The sequence below is a fragment of the Chenopodium album genome, chromosome 26 (assembly GCF_948465745.1).
Source record: "Chenopodium album chromosome 26, dcCheAlbu1.1, whole genome shotgun sequence".
In the NCBI taxonomy this organism is placed as follows: Eukaryota; Viridiplantae; Streptophyta; class Magnoliopsida; order Caryophyllales; family Amaranthaceae; genus Chenopodium; species Chenopodium album.
In genome coordinates this window covers 31,934,850-31,955,855 of record NC_137859.1, presented here as the reverse complement: position 1 = coordinate 31,955,855, position 21,006 = coordinate 31,934,850, and the positions used below count along the sequence as shown (strand labels likewise).

General features: G+C 35.4%; 2 protein-coding genes across 2 annotated transcripts; one reads left to right on the top strand and one right to left on the bottom strand.

Moving 5' to 3' along the window:
* The first annotated feature begins 3,516 nt into the window (after positions 1-3,516).
* On the top strand, positions 3,517-13,734 carry LOC145616297 (uncharacterized). The gene is made up of 6 exons (XM_081670996.1): positions 3,517-4,007; positions 4,829-5,411; positions 5,503-5,813; positions 12,777-12,824; positions 12,929-13,359; positions 13,507-13,734. Exons 1-6 carry the CDS (start codon positions 3,726-3,728, stop codon positions 13,559-13,561), a joined length of 1,710 nt encoding a protein of 569 aa, XP_081527122.1. The 5' UTR covers positions 3,517-3,725; the 3' UTR covers positions 13,562-13,734.
* Positions 13,735-14,746: 1,012 nt separating this feature from the next.
* LOC145617844 (putative 6-phosphogluconolactonase 4, chloroplastic) lies at positions 14,747-16,698 on the bottom strand. The gene is made up of 3 exons (XM_081672598.1): positions 16,357-16,698; positions 16,135-16,270; positions 14,747-15,531 (listed from the first exon to the last, which is right to left on the bottom strand). Exons 1-3 carry the CDS (start codon positions 16,518-16,520, stop codon positions 15,067-15,069), a joined length of 765 nt encoding a protein of 254 aa, XP_081528724.1. The 5' UTR covers positions 16,521-16,698; the 3' UTR covers positions 14,747-15,066.
* Positions 16,699-21,006: the final 4,308 nt, after the last annotated feature.

Sequence of the window (21,006 nt, the reverse complement as noted above, 5' to 3'; positions counted from 1 at the left end):
TTACTTCATCTTTCATACACACTTCATCTCTTCATCTTCTTCTCTCCCTTTAATTCAACCTTTTCCTATTCTCTCTACTTTAATTTTAGCACTTCCACCTTCGATTAAAGCCTCTTTTTTAATTAAAGTTCTAGAATTTTAATTTCTTTAATCATGTTTCTGATTACTTATTATACCCTATAATGACTTACTGATATTTCCTCACTTATCTCTCAATATAATTTTATATAAATAACCCGTGCATTGCACGGGCCAGAAGGCTAGCTTGAGTTAATCGGTGGCCAGTAAGCTTAGGCCTTAGGATCAAATCTTCACAAGATTGTAGGTGGGTGGAACTTAAATGATCTACCGGACTATCAGTGTTGGACTTACAGGGTTGTCATTCGCAAAATTTTCCAGGCAGCGACAAAAAACCTGATAATTTGGAGATAAGATGACTTCACTACTCTTGTTATGTTAAGGATTATAAGGATATTGTCCATCCCTTTTAGTATGTCTTTTAAATTAAAACAGTTATTGAAGGAGAATTAAACTTGAGATCAATTAGAATTTTCTTGAAATTCCTCACTATACTATATAATTCCTTAGTGCAATCTTATTAAAGTTTTCATTACATTTAAATTTTTAGTAGCTTTAAGGTAAACAATTAAGTGTAGCTAGCTAGTTATCCAAGTGTCTCTAAAGCTCTCTTGAATTGTCACTCTAGTCTAGAGTTCAAATCCGTTGTTAACCATTTTTCCCAACATTATTTTGATGACCACTACATGTTTAGATCATTTATGCATACATGTTTAATTTGGATGATTTTGTATTCAATACATAATTGTGCACGCCCTGTATGTGAATCATGGATACGCCTAAATCTGATATTCAAAGTAAAAATTGTTAAACCCTGTATGTGATCCTTTCCAATATGCATGTGTAAAAAATTGCAATATGATAATCAAAGTAAAAATTTAGAGCATTGCTCAAGACATGCACTAGTTATCAATAATTATGCTAGAGACAAAATAATCAATTGTAATCTACGAGTATAATATAGTTACAGAGTTGATAGGCCGTCGTCGAGCCTACCAAAGATAAAAACCTAACTTGGTCTCTCTAATGGATAGAAAGGGCAAATAAGGGTCGATCCCACAAGGACTAAGGGGAGCACTAACAAATATTGATTTGTGATAAGCTAAGACAAGTCTTTTTGGGTTTTGAGTTATAAAGAAAAAACTACAAACAATAATATAAAAAGGATCTTGGGAAGGTATCCACCAATGAAGTCATTCACAAACTACAATTTAACATACAAAACATAGCATTTGGGAATAAATTAGGGGAAGTCATCTAAGGCACCCAACTACTCTCTCAAGCTAGAGGGATTACTTGAATCATGAATACAAGGTACTCTCGTGGTTACAAAGCATAAAGCAAGTGTTAAAACATAATCACAATGACATAAACATTCCCTTGACTAGAAATTCCTATTCTCATGGCATTTCAAGTCAATTAAGCATAATGGAGCTAACTCAAGTTCATCTCTCGATCCTTCGTTGAGAAAGCTTAGATAAATGGTTCTAGCAATGGCCACTTACAAGAACTAACAATGAAACCACTTAAGCTCAACTAATTAACATCCCACATTAGCTAAATCAACACATGCAAACAAGTATTTGTGAATTCATCAATGGTTTCAACCATCCCAAGTAAATAAACTACTCACAAAACATTATAAATTCCAAAAATTAAGGGAGTTAACAACTAAGAACATGAATTCAAACACTAATCTAACATAAACAAGTAATTAAACTAGAAAAGATGCAAAAATAAGTAATTAAAGCAATAAAATAAGAGAGAGAGTAAGAAATTCTCATTGATTTTGCAAGAAATAATTAAATCTTCAAGTCTCCTTCCTTCAATTCTTCATATTCCAAGCTTTTCAACAAGTTTTCCCCACTTTCTCTCTCTAGAAAATGAGAGTTTCTCTCTCTAAAAACCCTAACCTAAGCTAAAACTATACTAACAAGATCTTTTTTTTTATACAATCGGAGCTAAGAAGGTATTTATATTACCCCAAATAGAAAGGACGGAGAAAACGAGAAAAACGACCCGTCTACAGGTCGGCACGGACGTGCCAAAGGTTGCACGGATGTGCAGACTTGTTAAAATACGAGCAGTAGCTACTGCCTGACCTTGCACGGTCCCTGCACGGACGTGCCACTTATTGGCACGGACGTGCAGCCCTTTTCTGGCGAAACAGCTTATTTTCGGAAGGTCATAACTTCTTCGTTACTCATCAGAATAAGGCATGTGACCAGTCGTTGGAAAGCTCTTGAGCTGAACTTTATTCTCCAATTTGAATCACTTCAAAATGTTGAGTAGAACAAAAGTTATAGTCAGTTGAAGTTGACCCTTGTGCAAACAATCCAAAGCTTTCCAAAAGCTTTCCATTTCTCTTTAAGGCACTCATCCTTCTTCCTCCATTGCTCTATCAACCAAGCTTGCCCTTCTCCTTGTTCACTCATGATTGATCACATCCATATATGGTGCTAAAAATAGCTACATTACATCAAAAACACAAACAACCCGTGAAGCATGGATGGTACAAAATTTGTATAAAAATAGGATAAATAATGAACTTTGATGTCGAATAATCACGAAAACAAGGTTCAAAAGTACCCTAAAATCGTACCAAATAACAAGTTATCAAGAGTCAATTAATGTGGTTTCTCCAAAACCTCAAACCTCAATCCTCAACTCTCATGAATTTCTTTTTTGGCTATAACCTCCCATTAAATAACTTCCATTATTTTTTGTTAATAACTTCCACCTTTCCTATTATTTTTTCTTTCTAAATATACATGTTACGTATATACCGTGCGCTAGCATGGATACACTCTAGTTTACCTAAAATCTACACAATCACTTTTAGTTTAGGTAAGTAGTTTGTATTAGAGAATCAAAGTTGGCCTAGCTAGTAGTTGAAGGTCCTCCTTCCACCCCTATGAGATGAGTTCAATTCTCACTCCAAGTATATAGATTTGTATTTGTTTAAGAATGCATTAAAAGAATCTAAAAATCAAGACGGATCTATTAAGATATCACGTGATTATTATTATGTTTTAAAGTATAAAAAATCTGTCATATTATAGTAAACTAGATGAAGCCCGTGCGATGCACGGTTTGTTTGATTTTTAAATTTTTTTTTTATTAATGTGCTAAAATTTGTTATATATTTGGATAAAATTCCTAATATCAAAAGATAATATAATATTTAATTAGTTTAAACTTTAAAATTTCATTCGCCAATTTTGCTTACTTGGCATTTGAATTATTTAATTATAAAAGAATTTAATAATCTCTTATTTGATTGGCTACAACAAAAATTTATAATCCTACGTGGCGTTCTAAGAAAATTAAATCCTACGTGGCTCTCTAAAAACTCGGGAAAAAATATATATATATATATATTAGATTTTAAATGATCTAAACAAAAAATAAAGAAGGGAGTATTATCAATCAATTATCATCAACAAATTATCTATTCATCATTTTGTATTTTACATAAAAAAAAAAAAAAAAAAATATATGATAATTGATAAAGAACAAAAAAAAACCCAATCATGAAAAGGGTCAAAAGGTTCAACAACTAATTCATTCTTTTTCCCATCCTATCTGACACCGAAAGACCATACCTTACCTGATACCTCCCTTCAGATCGGAAAACTCACCGGAAAATGGACAGCCGGCGAAAATCCACGGCGGAAGTCTCGGCGGAGAAAGCGGAGCTGAGAGAGAAAGAACCGGCGGTCGAAGAAGAGGAAGAAGAAGAAGACGAAGTGAGCGAAAGTGGAAGCGATTATACGTCGGAAGACGAAGGAAAAGATGATTATAGAAGAGGAGGTTATCATGCTGTTCGAATCGGCGATTCCTTCAAAAATGGAGCTTATGTTGTTCAGAGTAAGCTTGGTTGGGGCCATTTCTCCACCGTTTGGCTTGCTTGGGATACCAAACACTCGGTATTTCTTCAATTTGTGTTGTCTTGATTAATTTCTATTTTTGATCGGGAAATTAATTTAGGTTTTTTGATCTGGATTGTTTTTGTTTGATTTTGAGTTTTTGACCTTGTTTTTGGTGTTTGATTGATGTTTTTGTTGATTAATTTTGTTTGTGGAAGCTTGCATTACCTAATTGATAATGTTATGGGATTATGTATGTTAAATGCGTTCGTTTTCTGTGAAAGTTTTGATTGTTTGGGAAATTATTTGTAAAATTTGTTCTAGTGTGCAGGTTTGTATTTATCTGTTTGGCTATCTTATCAGTAATTTCGATTTTTAATTTTTTTTGTTGATTTTGAAATTCTGTATCCTGTATACTATTTTATTGACGCGGTTTGTTTGTGTAAGCTTCTGTACTTCGTGTTGTCTCTTTTGCTGAGTAGTTCATGAATGCACTATCGGTATTTGGCAATGGAAGGATCACAACTACAAGTATGAGAAAGTTGAGTTTGAAAAGAAGATTGGAATTTATCGGTATTTGCCTATTTGGCAATGGAAGTATTGCAAGTATGAGGAAGTTGTGTTTGAAAAGAAGAGTGGAATGTTTCGTGTTGTCTTCATTATTGTTCATGGAACTTTAGGCTGTGGTAGTTACCATTAGGTGTCTTTTGAAATGTTGTCAGTAAGTTTGTTGGGATTATTGTTATGTACTGATTTCCATTTCTTCTGTCTACATTACATTAACACTCAAATTTTATTGAAAATGCTGGGTAGGAGGTTTATGTTATTCTGTTTTCTTCTTTGCGTTGTTTTCATTTTTTTTGTTTGTTTTTATGAATTAGCGATATGTTGCATTGAAAGTGCAAAAGAGTGCGCAACATTACACCGAAGCGGCAATGGATGAGATAACAATATTGAAGCAGATTGCTGATGGTGATCCAGATGACAAGAAGTGCGTTGTGAAGCTTCTGGATCACTTTAAACATTCCGGTCCAAATGGACAGCATGTGTGTATGGTGTTTGAGTATTTGGGGGACAATCTTTTGACACTAATCAAGTATTCAGACTATCGTGGGATGCCTCTAGCTAAGGTGAAAGAGATATGTTATCATATTCTAGTCGGCTTGGATTATTTGCATAAGCAGCTGTCTATCATACACACTGATTTAAAGCCAGAAAACATTCTGCTGTTGTCGGTGATAGACTCATCTAAGGACCCTAGAAAAACTGGTGCTCCTCTTATTCTTCCTAATTCCAAGGACAAAACCATTTATGAGTCTAGTAGCACAAAGGATAGTAAGTTGTCGAATGGAGATTTGACAAAGAATCAAAAGAAAAAGATTCGGAGAAAGGCGAAACGTGCAGCTCAAGGGTGTGCTGGGAAGGAAGCTGCTGCTGAATCCGAGCAAGATCCTGATGCATCAGGTGGAGTATAGTTCTAATCATTGTAAAAGTTTCAAATAGGGATTGCATGGAAGTTCAATTGAATATTCTAACACTGTGGTTAGATCATCAGATGTCGATGGTGTGAAGAGGACAAGTGGAGGAAGTTCAGTCCATAAGAGAGGGAGCCGATCAACAAGGCGGAAACTTTTGGAGTCTGTGGACCTCAAATGCAAATTGGTCGACTTTGGAAATGCTTGCTGGACTTACAAACAGTTTACTAATGATATTCAGACCAGGCAGTACAGGTGTCCTGAAGTGATCCTTGGATCAAAATATTCTACCTTTGCTGACATGTGGTCCTTTGCTTGCATTTGTTTTGAGCTCGCAACTGGTGATGTTCTGTTTGATCCTCATAGCGGTGACAATTATGACAGAGATGAGGTATGTTTTTTTTTTTTTTTTTTTTTTTTTTTTTTTTTTTTTTTTTTTTTTTTTTTCTTCTTCTTCTAGATTATCTTATATCATTATATCTTTGCTGCTTTATCAGTTGTGGCTACTAGATAATAATTATATAAACTATGAGAAATGTATTCTTAATATTATTTAGAAATTATTTAGTAGAGTCTAATTATATTTGTATTTTTTCAAAAATCTTTCTCCATTTCCCACATTAAAGAGTTATCGTTTCATTATTCCATTTCTGTATTGTTTAGGTCAGTAGTCATTAACAATTAATATTTATTTTGCATTCCAATCTCCAGCAGATTCATATTAGAGTAAAATCATAAAGTTGATTATGTACATGTGTTTAGTCTAGTTAATCTGATGATTACTTCGTAAAAGGAAATAAGAAGGTATGTTATGCCAAGCCATATAGCCTATCATATAATTCCTGGCTTGTAAATACGTATTGTATATTTGTATGTATTATTTTGCGATTGAGGTTCTCTGTGTTATGCTGTCCTAATCTACCATAATTCTCGATTTCTTGCATCTGACTTGCACCCACCTGTAATTGCTTATGGCTAGATCTTCCTTCCTTGTATAACTCTGTTTCTGGTTTCTTGTCTATGTTCTATGCCCATTTTTTGGATCTGTTCTGTGTAATTATGATTTCTAGTCATCTTTTCCTTATCCGCTCTCTTTTGCCACAAGTTCTGCCCCTTGCCACATTGCTAGTAGACCACTATTCGCTTCCCTTATGAAGTCTCTGGATTTATCTTCAACTTCTCACTTGATACCACAAGAGAGAATCTGAATCTTGTTAAAACATAGGAGAGTTGTGAGAGCTTCAATGATAATGAACTTATGTTAGTTTCATCAATCTCATCATGGTTGATCAGAGGCCTGTGAATATGTTTGAAGTAGACTTTATGTTCATTCTGTGAATATATCCATGGCTGTTGTACAAACTCAGTAACTATTATAATAAATAGCCTTTTATTTCTTTATTTTCTACCTGGTTTCCACCATAAAGATACTGCTCCCCCCCCAACCCTTTCCCTGCAGTTCTTCCTTCTTTTTGAGGTAAGGTAGTTGAACAGTTGATGGCTTCATGTAACAACTCTAGAAACACCCAAAACAGAGTTAATATATAAATTCAATTCTGTTTTACCCACTTGCTCAACCTTTAACATTAAGAACTGTATCCAGAATCATCTACTAACTAGTAACTACGCACCCTATGGGAAGATTTTCTTGCACCTCTTGGAAAGAAACTTAACTTATGTTGTGTATGCAGTTTTTTCTTCTCACCTCTTACACTTGGTTAGCTGTACATTGTAGGCTCTCTTTATTTTTTATATTTAATAATCAAGGTGGTTTGCCTTATTTTGGGGCAGTTATTAGACATTTCGACTTGTAACGTTTTAGGAAATGTTTACCCGTAGACCCGTAGTACACTATGCAGTGAGCGGGCCGAACTCTAGGAGAAGATTAGAGAAGGCAAAGAGTATAGTGAAATAGAAGGCAGAAAGTTATTAACTTTAGTGAAGGTAAGGGATGTGAATTTAGCAAAGAATATAGTGAAATAGAGGGCAGAAAATTATTAGTTTAGTGGAAGGTAGGGATGTGAATCTAAGTATATCATGTACTTCCTCCGTTTCTTTTTACTTGACCTATATGGCATGCAACTTAAGGAAGAAATTAGAGAAAAGATAAACATTTTTCTTTTGGTATTAATTAATTTTTCTTTAGCGTATGTTTATTTTCTTCAATCCCTTCCTTTAGCTACGTGCCAAAAGGCTTATAGGTCAAGTAAATATAAACAGAGGTAGTATAAAGGAAATATGCCATGTTAGGATATCAATATTCTTAAAAGAAGACAGGAAATGCAGTTTCGATTAATAAATTATTTAAGTGTATGAAAGTGGTAAACTTGTACCTGAAAGTTTCTTAGTTTGTATTTCCGAGACTTCTATTTTCTATGCCTAGTTATTGCCTACAATGCATGGAAACAATAGTTTTTGAAATTTGGCTATTGCCTGACATCTAGTATTCTAGGATCATTACGAGGCTGCATCCTAGCCATATTAAGAGCTTAGAGTTTAACTTACCTAGGAGATCTTTTGGATATGGGTAAAGGGTAGTTTTTTTTCTAGAAACTTTCTGTGAAAACTTTCTAGAAGAAGCTGTCTGGGCGAGGTGATATATTCTATCCGTAAGCTGCAACATATTATACGAGGAAACTTGATTATTTTTTTTTTGTTTCGAGAGAAGAAGTTTGAATTTCAATGTGGAGCATCCTGAATATACTGGTTCAAGGAATGGTAGGGTGTATGGACTATGGAGCTTGTATGAGGTGATAATTTTGGGCGATTTTATGGTGTGTTTTGATGTGTACGAATGATTATTTTTCGAGATTTTAATGGTTTAGATAATTTTTTTCCCTGTTCAAGTGTGTCACCGGGGGGGGGAAGGTGGTGGTGTTGGTTAATAATGCTTCATCCCAAGGAGGGAATTGAAAGGGCTCACTCTTGATTCTTGCCTAAAGGCTAAAACCTGTTTTGGAGAGGGTGGATTTTATTTGATTTTTATTCACATATTGGTCTTTGGAGATGCTTTCTGACTTGGATATACAGTAGCTTTAACTGTTGTACTATTGTGTTCTTTGCAGCTCCATTGAGCATGCAATGATTTTATTGCTAGTTAGATATTGCTGATATTTATTGTTGTTGTTACCTTGCGTGCCATAGTTTTCTTCAGAATAAGGGGGAATTTTAGACTTTATTATGGTTATATTAACCTTATATTCCAAAGTCCTAAAATTCTATCTTCTTCCTCTTCTTCTTTCTTCTTCTTTTTTTTTCATTTTTTTTCATTTTTTTTCTTTTTTATTTTTTTAGAAGTATAAACATATACTACAACAATAACAATATTAGAGCCTTAATCTCAATTATGGGGTTGGCTACATGAATCAAGAATTTGTCTCTTGCTGTTGTCAACCAAGATCCTCTCCTTCCATGACCCAAGAATTTGTCTCTTGCTGTCGTCAACCAAGATCCTCTCCTTCCATGACCCAAGAATTTGTCTCTTGCTGTTGTCCAATAGTTCCATTTTACTCCTTCAGAGTCATCTTTGTTCTCCCTGGATTTATTTTCAATGCTTCTCCAACTTTCTTATGATTATATTTATTCCTATTTTTATCCCTTTAGGTGTCCCTGTGCATTCATCTCAACATACATATTTCTGCCACTCTCATGAGTCCCGTCTTTTTACTCTCAACATAGGTATATTACAGTTACTCAATACTCTCTCCATTTGTGCCATCTAGACCATTGTGAGTAACATCTTTGTCAATATTTCCATTCCTCCGTAGAATTTAACTTGAAATTTTCACTCTTGACAATTTCTTACCATCCAATGTTACTGCATCCTCACATGACTCCATGTAAAATGACATTCCATATATTCCCTCAGCTTTTCTCCTAAATAATCTATATTCTTAAGATTCCAACTTTTGCCTCCATAGCTCTCATTAGCATTAAACCCAATTCTATTCTCATCCACTAATACAATTTCACCTGCAACCAACATACACACATGGTTGTTAATTCATCTATTTCTTCTATCCTAGATTAGTTTGGCACTTGTCACAACACAAAGTTGTAGGTGATATATTGTTTGGTTAACAATTGTTATTTATTGGAAAAGTAGACGTGGAGAAAGATAACGGGGTATTATTTTATTGAAAAGTAGATTTTATAGTTGATAGGAGTATTTTTTATTTTTTTCCATTGAATGTGAGCAAGGGTAAGGCCCTAAATTTCTCTAAGTGGAAAAAAAAATAGTGGAGCATTTTTCAAAATAGAAGTGTAAAAAACTTGAGTGAATGAAAAAGAAAGTGTAAGATCTATTTTTGGAGAGAGGGAGAGTACTAAAATTGCTGTAAAGAAGAAGGGGTTTGTGTAGGTTCTTTGATGTAGTTAATGGTGATAGGAAACTCTTTCATAACTCCAGCAAAAGCCCTTGATTTTGTTTTCACTTCTTCAAACATATTTACAAGAAATAAGGGTTCTTAATCATTTCCCACCAGATCTCGTCTCTCAGCTCCTTATCATAAGCCCTCTCCTGGTCAATGAGAATCTTCCATAAATCTTTCTTCCTCAACCTATAGTGTTTCATCGTTTTCCTTATCAAAATGTAAAGCTTCCATGGTAGATTGCTCTGGTATAGTAGTATACACCCTGATTGGCTCTCTGAAATACTTTACATCTTCTCAATCTATGCTCTATCAAACTCTCCCACGACTTAATGGTATGGTCCATAAGCTTAATTGCTTCAATAGATTGAATAGACCTAATCATCCCCTTTGTTTTTATAAACTGGTATTAAGGTGCTCTTTTTCTAATCTTACTTCCAGATCTTGTTGAATAAATCTGTTAGCCAATTATTTCCAATCGTCGCCAGACATCCCTCAACCTTAATAGGAATTTCATCTGGGCCAACTGCTTTCTAAAACGGTAAAAGTGTGACAGACTCAACAACTCGCAACACAAACACACAAATATAAATGAGAACAAAGAGATTCAACCAACTAAAGATTGTAGTTTGATTGAATGATTTAGTAACTTTAGGTTACAACTCTCCAAAGAAGTAAGGGTACAATCTTAAATACACAAGTCTTATCTTATGTCTCTCCTACTATAAATACATTCCTTATACATACAAAGCAAGGCTACAAAAGCTAACTGACATTTAATTGTTTTTCTCGTTCCACATTTCAATGCTGCTGCACTACTTGTTTGCACCCTTCTCTTTAGAAAATCAGAACATTAATTTGGTTTGTGCTCGTGTGCCACTTGTGTCTTCTCCACCTGTGATGTGGCTGGTTGTTTGGCTTGCTTCCCCTTTCTCTGATATTGAAAGCATATTGGTGGCTAAGTGGCTTGGGTGGTCCGATCATTGGCTCTATCACAAAAGGTTAATGTAGTTTGCTGCCTTGTGGGTAAAGTACTGGAACTTTCCATAATGTGACTAAGGATTGATTCAGGCTCCACTGTATCATTGCACTGGTGTTAAATTTTTTTTTTTTTTTCGTGGAAAATGGTTTGGGCAAATGGTTAAGGTATGGTTTTATTCTCATAGTGGCCTGGAGCATAGACTTTGTGTTGTCAAGGGTGGTCTTTCAAATTCTAACAAGCCATTGGGAATCCTGCTTTATAATGTATCAAGGTCACTTCCAACCTTTGCTCAGAGTCTCAGACTTGGGTACCTAATGTGGGAGTTTGTCTAATTTGTCACAAGTGTAAGAAAAAAAGTTCCATGTAGTATGGGTAATTGAAGTGAAAGGAAATGTTTGATCAACATAGGTTCCTGCTGTCAGATACTTGATAGGATCCTCTTGTAAGAACAATCAAGACTAAAGAAGATTAGCTTTTTGTATATGGTTAATTTTCTGTTAATCTAGTTTTTTGTCTTTAATAGCCTTTTCTTCTAGATTTTCTTCTTTCGAGGTGGATGGATTTAGAGAAATGGACAAACTTTCTTGTTTGTGCTTAACTTTGGGCTGATAACCTTGTGGGGTTTGATTTATTCACTTCGATTTGATTGAGTTGTGCGAAGTTGCAACAATTGCACTATGAGTTTTGTCAAATGGATTCCTTTAGTTGCTTATTGACAAAATGTTTCATAAAGCTGAACCATGTTGTGGGTTAAAACCTTGGCCTTAATGCTTATGCGTGCTGCGGTAATGGTGTAGATGTTAAATGGTCTTGCTACTTTTGAGCTATTGCAAAGTAGTTCGCCATCATCCGTGTTAAGTGGTAGCATTTAAGTGTTTGCTCTCCTTGATTGGCTGGGTTCTGTTTAGATGTGAATCATTATTTTTCCGTGGATAGTGTTCACAGATAATGCTAAGACTAAAGCTGGGCAAGATTTTTGTTTTCACATCGCCTCTGTGCCTTTGTGCCATGAGTTGCCCCTGTGGTAATCTAAAAAATAACTTGAAACAAGTTATTGGTTAGATGAACTTCTGGGAAGTTTTATCTCAATTGCTGTAGTTGTCAAACTGTTTAAGTTCCTAGCATATCCCCAAAGGACCAAACCCCATTTCTCATCTTAGCTGGTTATTGTGGGCCTTTGGCTTTATTCTTCTCCGTTTATTATAGATTAGTGACACACATATGTTGAGTTGCAGGCTTTCTGTTCTTATGTAATAATCCACAATATATTTAACTACCTGTCCCTTTGTTGGTACTAATTTGTTTTCACTGCTTTTACTTGATATTGTTGTGTGGTAATAGTACTCACTAACCACTGCAGTTTTTGTAGTGATAGGTTTTGATATTTTATTGAGCATGTTCAAATATAATAGAAAAGAGTGAGAAAGAAAATCTAGAATAATCTACCTGAGGAGCAGAGGAGCAAATAAGCTACTAGCTCACCTCTGTAAGCCATGAAAGAATATAGAAAGAGTCCGCATTCATCTTATTGTCATTAGGTTGGCAGTGGCTAGCTGTAGAAAATCTAGATAGCGTGCGTACAATAGGTAGACATGTCTTTGATTAGTTATTGGGTGTCACTACAAAGCCTTAGCTGACATTAGCAGATTAGCACTGTATAAAATACAGCTAAGCAAGTGTTTGTAGTTGTGATATATATGAGCCACTTAAGTGTAAGCTAGCAAGTGTGAGTGTGCTAGTGCGTGAGTGTTGTTTAGCACACTTGTAATTAAGAGTGTCCACATATATCAGTGAGGTATCCCAATATAATTAGAGTGTGCATTCCCTTGTAAAACTTTGTCAACCTTATAAAATTTGTGGTTATTGTAAAATACGAGTAATTCTTATTTCTTATACCTCGTGCGTACATCGTCAACACTGGTGATGCCTGTAGTTTTTAATCTTCAGATATCTAATTAGTTGTTGCATAAATATGAGCTAGTCTTGACTCATTTTTCTTCAGGATCACTTAGCTTTAATGATGGAGCTCTTGGGAATGATGCCGCGCAAGGTTAGAATATATATTATTGCTTTCACTCTTTCAGGGAAAATTTAAAGTAAATTTTGTAAGGCATTTGCTTCTAAGCTTTGAATTTTATCATCAATCATTTCCAGATTGCATTAGGGGGGCGTTATTCTCGGGACTTCTTCAACAGATATGGAGACTTGCGACACATACGTCGGCTTCGATTTTGGCCATTAAACAAGGTCCTTGTTGAGAAGTATGAGTTCAATGAACAAGATGCAAATGACCTAGCAGAATTTCTAGTTCCCATTCTTGATTTTGTCCCTGATAAGCGTCCTTCTGCTGGTCAATGTCTTTCTCATCCATGGATTGCTGGAGGCATTCCTCGTGTAGAGCCTTCACCACCTGAAAGTCAGGCAGTGGATTCTACTGCTCTAGATAAAACGAAGAAAGAAAAGGATGAAAGAGAAGCGATGGAGAAAGGCATGGGGAGTATTGCTATCAGTACAGACTTAAAGCCAAGCAAACAACCTTTATCCTCTCCTAAACCTTCAAAAGCGGCTGTAATTGGTTCATCCAGGTAGGAAACCACTCTGTGCTGGAGCAAAACTTTCTTCCAAACCTAACCATTCTAAATTTCTTATTATACTCTACAAAGTCTTGTCTGTTGCTTGATCTGATGTTGGGTGGGATGGTGTGGGATTCGATGCATTCTTTTATTGTGCAGGGAAAACCTTGACCGTAGCTGTAGCTCCAAAGGAAAGGCCCTCGAACGATTCTGAACTTTATTGCGAATCTTGAGGCAGTTGTTGATGGGGTTCTGTTTTGTACGATCAAGTCTAATCTCTGCTACTGCTGTCCTGTTGATACCTTGTTGATTATGAAAAGAATTAATGTACCATATTGCAACCAACCTTATTGATTTGTTAATTACATTGATCTAAATTTTGTCTACTATTGCTTTGCTTTGCTTTGCTATAAAAGGAATGGTTTTGGCTTAAGAGTACACACATCTCTGTTATACATTGTAAACTGTATTATTCACAGTTTTGTTAGCCTAGGTATTTTCCTTAATGGGGTTGATATCATCCTCAGAAGTTGGATTCTTCACGAGAGGACTACTGAATAGTTTAATCGTCTCCGTTATCCAATCAAGTGACATGTTTTTTTTCCCCCTAATTTGTGAAAAGTATCGAAGGCTTTTGAGGTTCATGAGTATCTACACACTTTGATCCGATTTGGTTGAAGTTGAACACAGTTATAGCTTATCAGAATATATTAGGAGTTTATCTAATTATCACTTTTTTACCATGCTTAATTCTCAAGAGTTTGTATTGAAAAGTTCTGTGCTCTTCGTGATTCAAATTCACTTTTCTTCAGATTACTTTCTGCACATAGTTATTTTTTACCTTGATGTCTAATGTAATCAATAATGCCTCAAAAGTCAAAATAATTGGGGTTCCGATAAAACACGGTAAATAAAGTAAGTTGATGAGCAATCCATATAGAATAGAGAACTCAAAGTTTATTATTTATTGCAAGTCGTGCTAACTTGTGAAGATTTGACATGTCTTGCCTTGAATTTTAATATAGTAACGCCAAGTATTACAGAGTAGATATGTCTGTTTTAGTTGCTTTTTACTAGTACCAAATATAGAATTCCTTCCACTATTTATAACTTCACATGTTAAAATTACTCTTTTCATCCCTAAAAGATTGCCCTATATATGTGTAAATAAGGTCTTTACAAGATTTACTCTACACTATAGTAAGCTTTTCCTGATACAACTCGACTTGCTTTCTCGTTCTATCCCTCTCCTCATCAATAATTGTATCCGGCCATATGGCCATATGCATAAAGTTGCATTTTCTCCTTAGAAAATAAAGTCGAGGCATGAGGCAATCTTTTAGAGACAAAGGAAAAATTACTAGTAAATTAAAAAAATAACCACATGATACTTAGACTTCCTTTCAAAAAATGTCTCTATATAAACACCACAAGGCTTATTCAATAAATAAGGATACATATACATACCATCAAACACATAATAAAACATAAGATGTGCTGTTAAATTGTACCTGATTAGAAAAACAATTATGTTATAGAGCTAATCCAATTACTGGTGGCCTGCAGGGTAACTTCACTTCTTATTCCATAGTATTAGTCATACTTCATGAAGTTCATGACATACATCAAGCTTATTCAGCAGTAATCATACAACCAAAGGCATACAAGTCCTCACAATATGATGTACATATTGATGCATCTAGAAGCATGAGATCTGATCTACAACAACGAGGCTGCTTCTTTGTCTAGAAACCAAGTCATCTCATCTTCTGGCGAAACCATTTGAGCAGGCAGAACATCAGTAGTACTCTTGTCACCGAGCACCTTCTTCACTGCATTAACCTCACCACATCCACAAACCACAAGAGCAATGTAAGCAGAAGAGTTGATCACAGGAAAAGTGAAAGTGATTCGCTCTGGTGGTGGTTTTGGCGAGTCCTTAATAAAAGTAACCCATTTCTTATGCTCCTTAAGGAGAGGATGACCAGGAAACAAAGACGCAACATGTCCATCTGGACCCATGCCCAAAAGCATAAGGTCGAATTTTGGGAAGCCTGTAGCTTGTGATGTTGCTATCACATTGCATTTGACGAGTTTTCTTATACGGGTTTCGTAATCTTCAGCTGCCCCTTCTGGGGTGAGTGCATCATTGATGGCATAAACTTGCCCAATTAGGATAGGTACCTGGTAGAATTAGTAGGTGTTACATGTGATGTATAGCCATATGAAAAATATGCATCAAATTCATATAGGAAAACTTGGTTTTAATAATCCCAACTTTGACCGATTATTAAAACCAAATTTTTCATTCATATATCACTCTGATTGTCCTCTAGATTTTTCTGTTACAGTTTTCAGAGTCAGTATTATTGAAAGAATTGACAATAATGTAAAACTAATTTCACAAACAGATGTTTATAGTCAGAAAACAACCACCTCATTATCTGTACTCGATACATAGATTGATTGACCTTAAATTTGGCTAACAGTTAACCGTATTCATCTAAGTAATCGACTTTGAATATCCATTTTACCTAAGTCAATTAAATTGCCTAAATCTATGTACCGAAAAAAAAAATGTAATTTAGGGACGAAAGAATATCCATTTGTTATAAATTATTACATATTAAAAGTTATTTCATGTGATCTATGTAATCGACTCCCTAAAAAAAGCTCGGTAACTCTCACGATCAACCGAACATTATGCAAGTTATTCGAATTGTTGATCATTAACAGTAAAAATATAAATGAAAGTATAATCAATGAAATTAAATTAAAAAAAAATACCTTTGACAAGAAACCATCAAAGGCAAGCTTATAATTACTGTCAGGATGATCTCTGGGAACAACTCTTTCATCAAGCCAGAACACATGCCATTTTGACCAATCAATTGAATTTGAATAGGGTGGTTCCACCAATTTCCTAAATTATTTCCAATAATTATAAAAAAATTAAAAACCCAATTAACCAAACTTTAAAAATACATGAAAATAAAAAAGATTTCATACCTGAGATTTTGTATAAGGTATCCCCCAGAAAGAACAACTGTAAAAAGGCCCCTTTCTCTGACAAACTTATCAGACAAATCAGCGACGTATTTTGCCAATTCTGAAGCAACAACTTCTTCAGAATCTAAGATATTTACTTTAACAGGAGATTTTACCTCTGACATTGATGGTTTCTGATCTATATATTTATTGTATTTGAAAGATGATTGTTGTTCTGGATTTTGACGGTTTTAGTGACAAAATAAATGTGAGTCTAGATTCTAGAATACTAGAATAGAATAAAAGGGTGATTTGATTGTTTGGTAATTGGTACAACAATCAGCACGAAGAAGTGGAGTTCCTCGTGTAAGATGTATTTGATACGTGTTGTTTAATACCCCACCTTGGTGCCACAACTCGACATTAATCTGACTATAATACAAAGACTCTATTTGGTTCAACTTTTTTTTTTTTTTTGGGAAATTATCAATGGTACACCCGAGCTTTTGACTTTTCTCAATGGTACCATTACTGTATTTTTTATTATCAACGGTACACCTAAGGTTCCGACTTCTTAACTAGTGTGATTAGGCTGTTAATGAAACGTTAATAACATTCTAATTATACAGATTTAGGTCATTAAATGCATAAAATGTCTAAAATACCCCCTTTTTTTAAAAACACCTCATATATCCTCCTGCCATAATTAATCCCTTCCTTTGGTATTTATGTTGATTGGACTTTCCATCTTCTGCATTCACCTCTGTTTCAATCATCTCTCTTGCGTTGAATTAAAGAAGAAGATAGTTAGGGTGTTTTGGCAAGAAATCTTTCAATTACAAGCAAAGAAAAGGGGATAAGTGTGGATCATCAAGTATGTATCACTTCCACTATTAAATAAAAGCAAAAAGGTTGTATGTTTTTCATGTTTCGAGTGAATATGTTGAGTAATTGTTTTACATATTTGCGAAATTATGTGAATTTCATGATTATGCAAATTATATTCAACTATTTTGATTATCTTGCAATATTTAGTGTAATTATGTGCATGAATTATGCGATTTGGTTGAATTTTAGGTAGGATCATGCGATTTTTGTTTAATTTTGGTATAATTATGCGAATTGGTTGAGTTGTGGTATGGATTATGCAATTTGGTTGAATTTTGGTATAAGTGATGAGTATTTTGTTGGAATTACAATGCTTGATTGCTGCCGGAGGTATTGTGGATGTGTTAGGTGTTTTAGTTAACTGCATGTTGCTACTTTTGTTTGAATTTTGGTGCATGTTGAAAGATTATAGGTTTTTTTTTTTTGTGATTTTGCATAATGAGTGATGATAAAAAAGTGTTGAGATTTCAGTATAAGGGTCATGATGTTGACATTGAAGTAGATGTTGATATGTGTAACACAATGGATTTGTGTATTGAATTTGAAGATCGATTACGTAGTTTGGATCCTCCAGTAGATATTGTGAACCCAACCTTTAATTATGCCTATAAAAAGAAACATTGGCCTATTAGAGATGATGATGGCTTAATTAGGTTGTTTAGAACTTTCCCTAACGACCCCATAATATGCATCTTGGTTGGCACTGCTAAGGAACCAGATTTTATCAATGACTTAGTAATTGAGTTCAGGAACAAACAAGCTGTTGCAGGTGGTCACCCAGCTCCTCCTCCTCATCTTCCTCCCCCACCACCACCTCCATCATCACCTGGTAATCAACATCAACTACCACCTTCAGTACCAGAATCTGTAGTTTATAAACTAACACCTAGGAGGAATAGCAATCCTAAATCCACTTCTCTTGATGACCTACCAACAGAGGAAGATGATCCTTACATTAGCACCGATTATACTTGGCCAGAACTACAAGCAGAATTTGAGGATCAAAGTGCTAAGCAAACTAGTAAGGAGTACACTAAAGGTAGGAAAGCCTTTGAAAAGTCTTTAGAGAAGATATATAGCTCTAAAGGGAAAAAGGGGAAGTCTAGTAAGGGGCAATCAAGTAAGGGGAAGGCACCATGTAACGCAGGGGCCGGAGAGAAATTACCCCCTTCTCCTATCTCACCAAACACAGCATTTAAATCCTTACTCTTTAGGAGAAGCCCTAGATTCTCCCCCATTGAAACAATTCAGCAAAACGATTCTGCTTCCCAACCTACTGAGATTGACCCTAATGCTAAAAAACCAACTTCATCCTCTGTATTTAATAGAAGACTTCCTAGAAGCACTGCCTTCAGGAAGGGTATTAAGAAGCAACCTGTTAATACATTGAGTGAGGTTCAGCCAACTAATGTCAGTGTTAGGAGGAAGGTGTGTTTTAATTCTGGTGGGGAGGATGATGATGATGATGATGAGAGTGGTGATGACTATGTTGCATCAGGGGTAAATGAGGGTTCAGATTCTGATGGTGAGGTAATACCTACAGGTCCAGTTCCTGCAGATGAATTGGAGGGAGTAAAGAAAGTTCCTAAGGTGAAGGATAACTGGAAACCTTCTCAATGGTATGGTTTCATAGATGATGATAATGATGATGATTATTTCCAGCATTTGTATAAAAATGGAGAGTTGTATGAAGAAAGGGATTTCGGCAAAATAGAGTTAAGGCCTTGGATGATATTCACTGACAAGATACATTTGAAGGACACTATTAAGGATTATGCTGTTCAGGAGGGGTTTGCTATTAATGTTGAGGCTGCGGACAACAAAAGATACACTATTATTTGCTACTCTGAGGCTTGTGGTTGGCGGTTGCATGCTAGCAAGTTGCCTGATGGTAGAACCTGGACTATTAAGAAGATATGGAAAATAATGAGATATTTCCAATAGCTTATGCCATAGTGGGCCAAGAAGATAAAGAGACCTGGTCATTTTTCTTCTGGCATTTGCTAAACATTGTCAAAGAGTCTTCAAGGGAGGATTGGACAATAATTTCAGATAGGCAGAAGGTAAAAATTTAGCCTAACATTTAATTTCATTTTATTCATTGTTATCACACAAGTGTTTTGATCACTTTTTTTTTTTTATTATTTTTTTGTCTTAGGGAGTGGACTTGGCTTTGACTCAAGTGTGGCCTGAAGCAGACAGGAGATACTGCTGTAGGCATTTGAGTAGGAATTACAAAAAGGCTTTCCCTGGTCCACTTATGTACATATTATTCTGGAGGGCTTGCAATGCCACTTCATTTTTCACCTTTAGGAAGGCCATGAAAAGGCTTCAAAAGGAAGGAGGGGATGATGTGATGAAATGGTTTGCAGACTTGGGTCAACAATCAAAGTGGAGCAAGCACAAGTTTGATCCCAATGTGTGCAATGACTCAAATACTTCAAATTTTGTTGAAAGCTTCAACTCAACACTTGGGATAGACAGGTGCAGACCTGTGTTAACTCTACTTGAAGGTATGTCAAAATACTTCCCTATTCTTGTAGTTACCAATTATTTTGATCTTAACTAAACCAATTTCTTATTTTCCAATGTAGGGATCAGAAGAGTATGCATGGTTAGGCTTGCAACAAGACATGAAAATGCCATGAGTTGGAAAAATGATGACATATGCCCGAAGATTGCAAAATTAGTGAAGGCAATTGGCAAAGCTATCTCAACTTGCAAGGCTTATAAGTCAAAGCCCGGGGAATATGAAATACATGAGGGAAAGTCTCAATTCCCCCTAAGTCTTAACCAGAGAATATGTTCATGTGGGGCTTGGCAACTATCAGGAATCCCATGTCGGCATGCAATTAGAGCACTAGTGGATGGAAAGTTAGATCCACATGAGTACGTAAGTTCATGGTACTCAGTTAAAACATACAAGCAAGCTTACAGTGTTGGAATAAACCCTGTTCCTGATCAAGACCAGTGGCCAGAAAGTGAAGATGGGAGAATTATAGAGCCACCAAAGATGAAGAGGGGGATTGGAAGACCTAGTAGGAACAGAAGAAGAGAAGAAGGTGAGGAACAACCAGGAAAAAGATCAAAGACCGTGAAATGTTCTAACTGTGGGTGCTTTGGACACAACTCAAGAACATGTAAAGGGGGGCTCACTGGGAAGGAGTTAAAGGCAAGTGAGCCTGTTGTGATACAGAATCCAAGGGTAAGAGATCAATCCAATGCATCAAAGTCAGCTAAGGAAGCTACTTAGACAATTCTAACAGCCTCACAATTGCAGAGTCAGCCAGTTAGCTTATCTCAGTCAGAATCTCAAGTTTGAATAGCTCTGAAATGTTTGAACTTCTAGCAAGTTTTTTTGTTATTTAAAATACTATTACCACCTTCAACATTTCTGTTAGCTTTTATACCTTTTTTTTTTTTTTTTTTTTTTTTTTTTGCTAAAACTATGTTTAGTTTGCTGTCAGAATTTTATGTAAGCCTAGTACTTGGATTGATATTGGTATGGAAATGACAATGTTTGGGTTTCAAAGAAATTTTCTTTCAATTTTGCCTTATTACAGGTGGAAATATGTTCAAATTAAATGAAATTTATATCATTAATTTTTATTCTAACAGGCAAAGAAGCTCATGATGATGATGGACCTGCTACTGTCATGTCTTATTATTTGGTTTCAGGTTTCTCCGCAATGCTTTATGTTTTCAGCTACACAGAATTTGCAGTAGAAATTCCTGTTGCAGGTGGTTCATTTGCTTATCTAAGAACAGGATTGGGAGATTTTC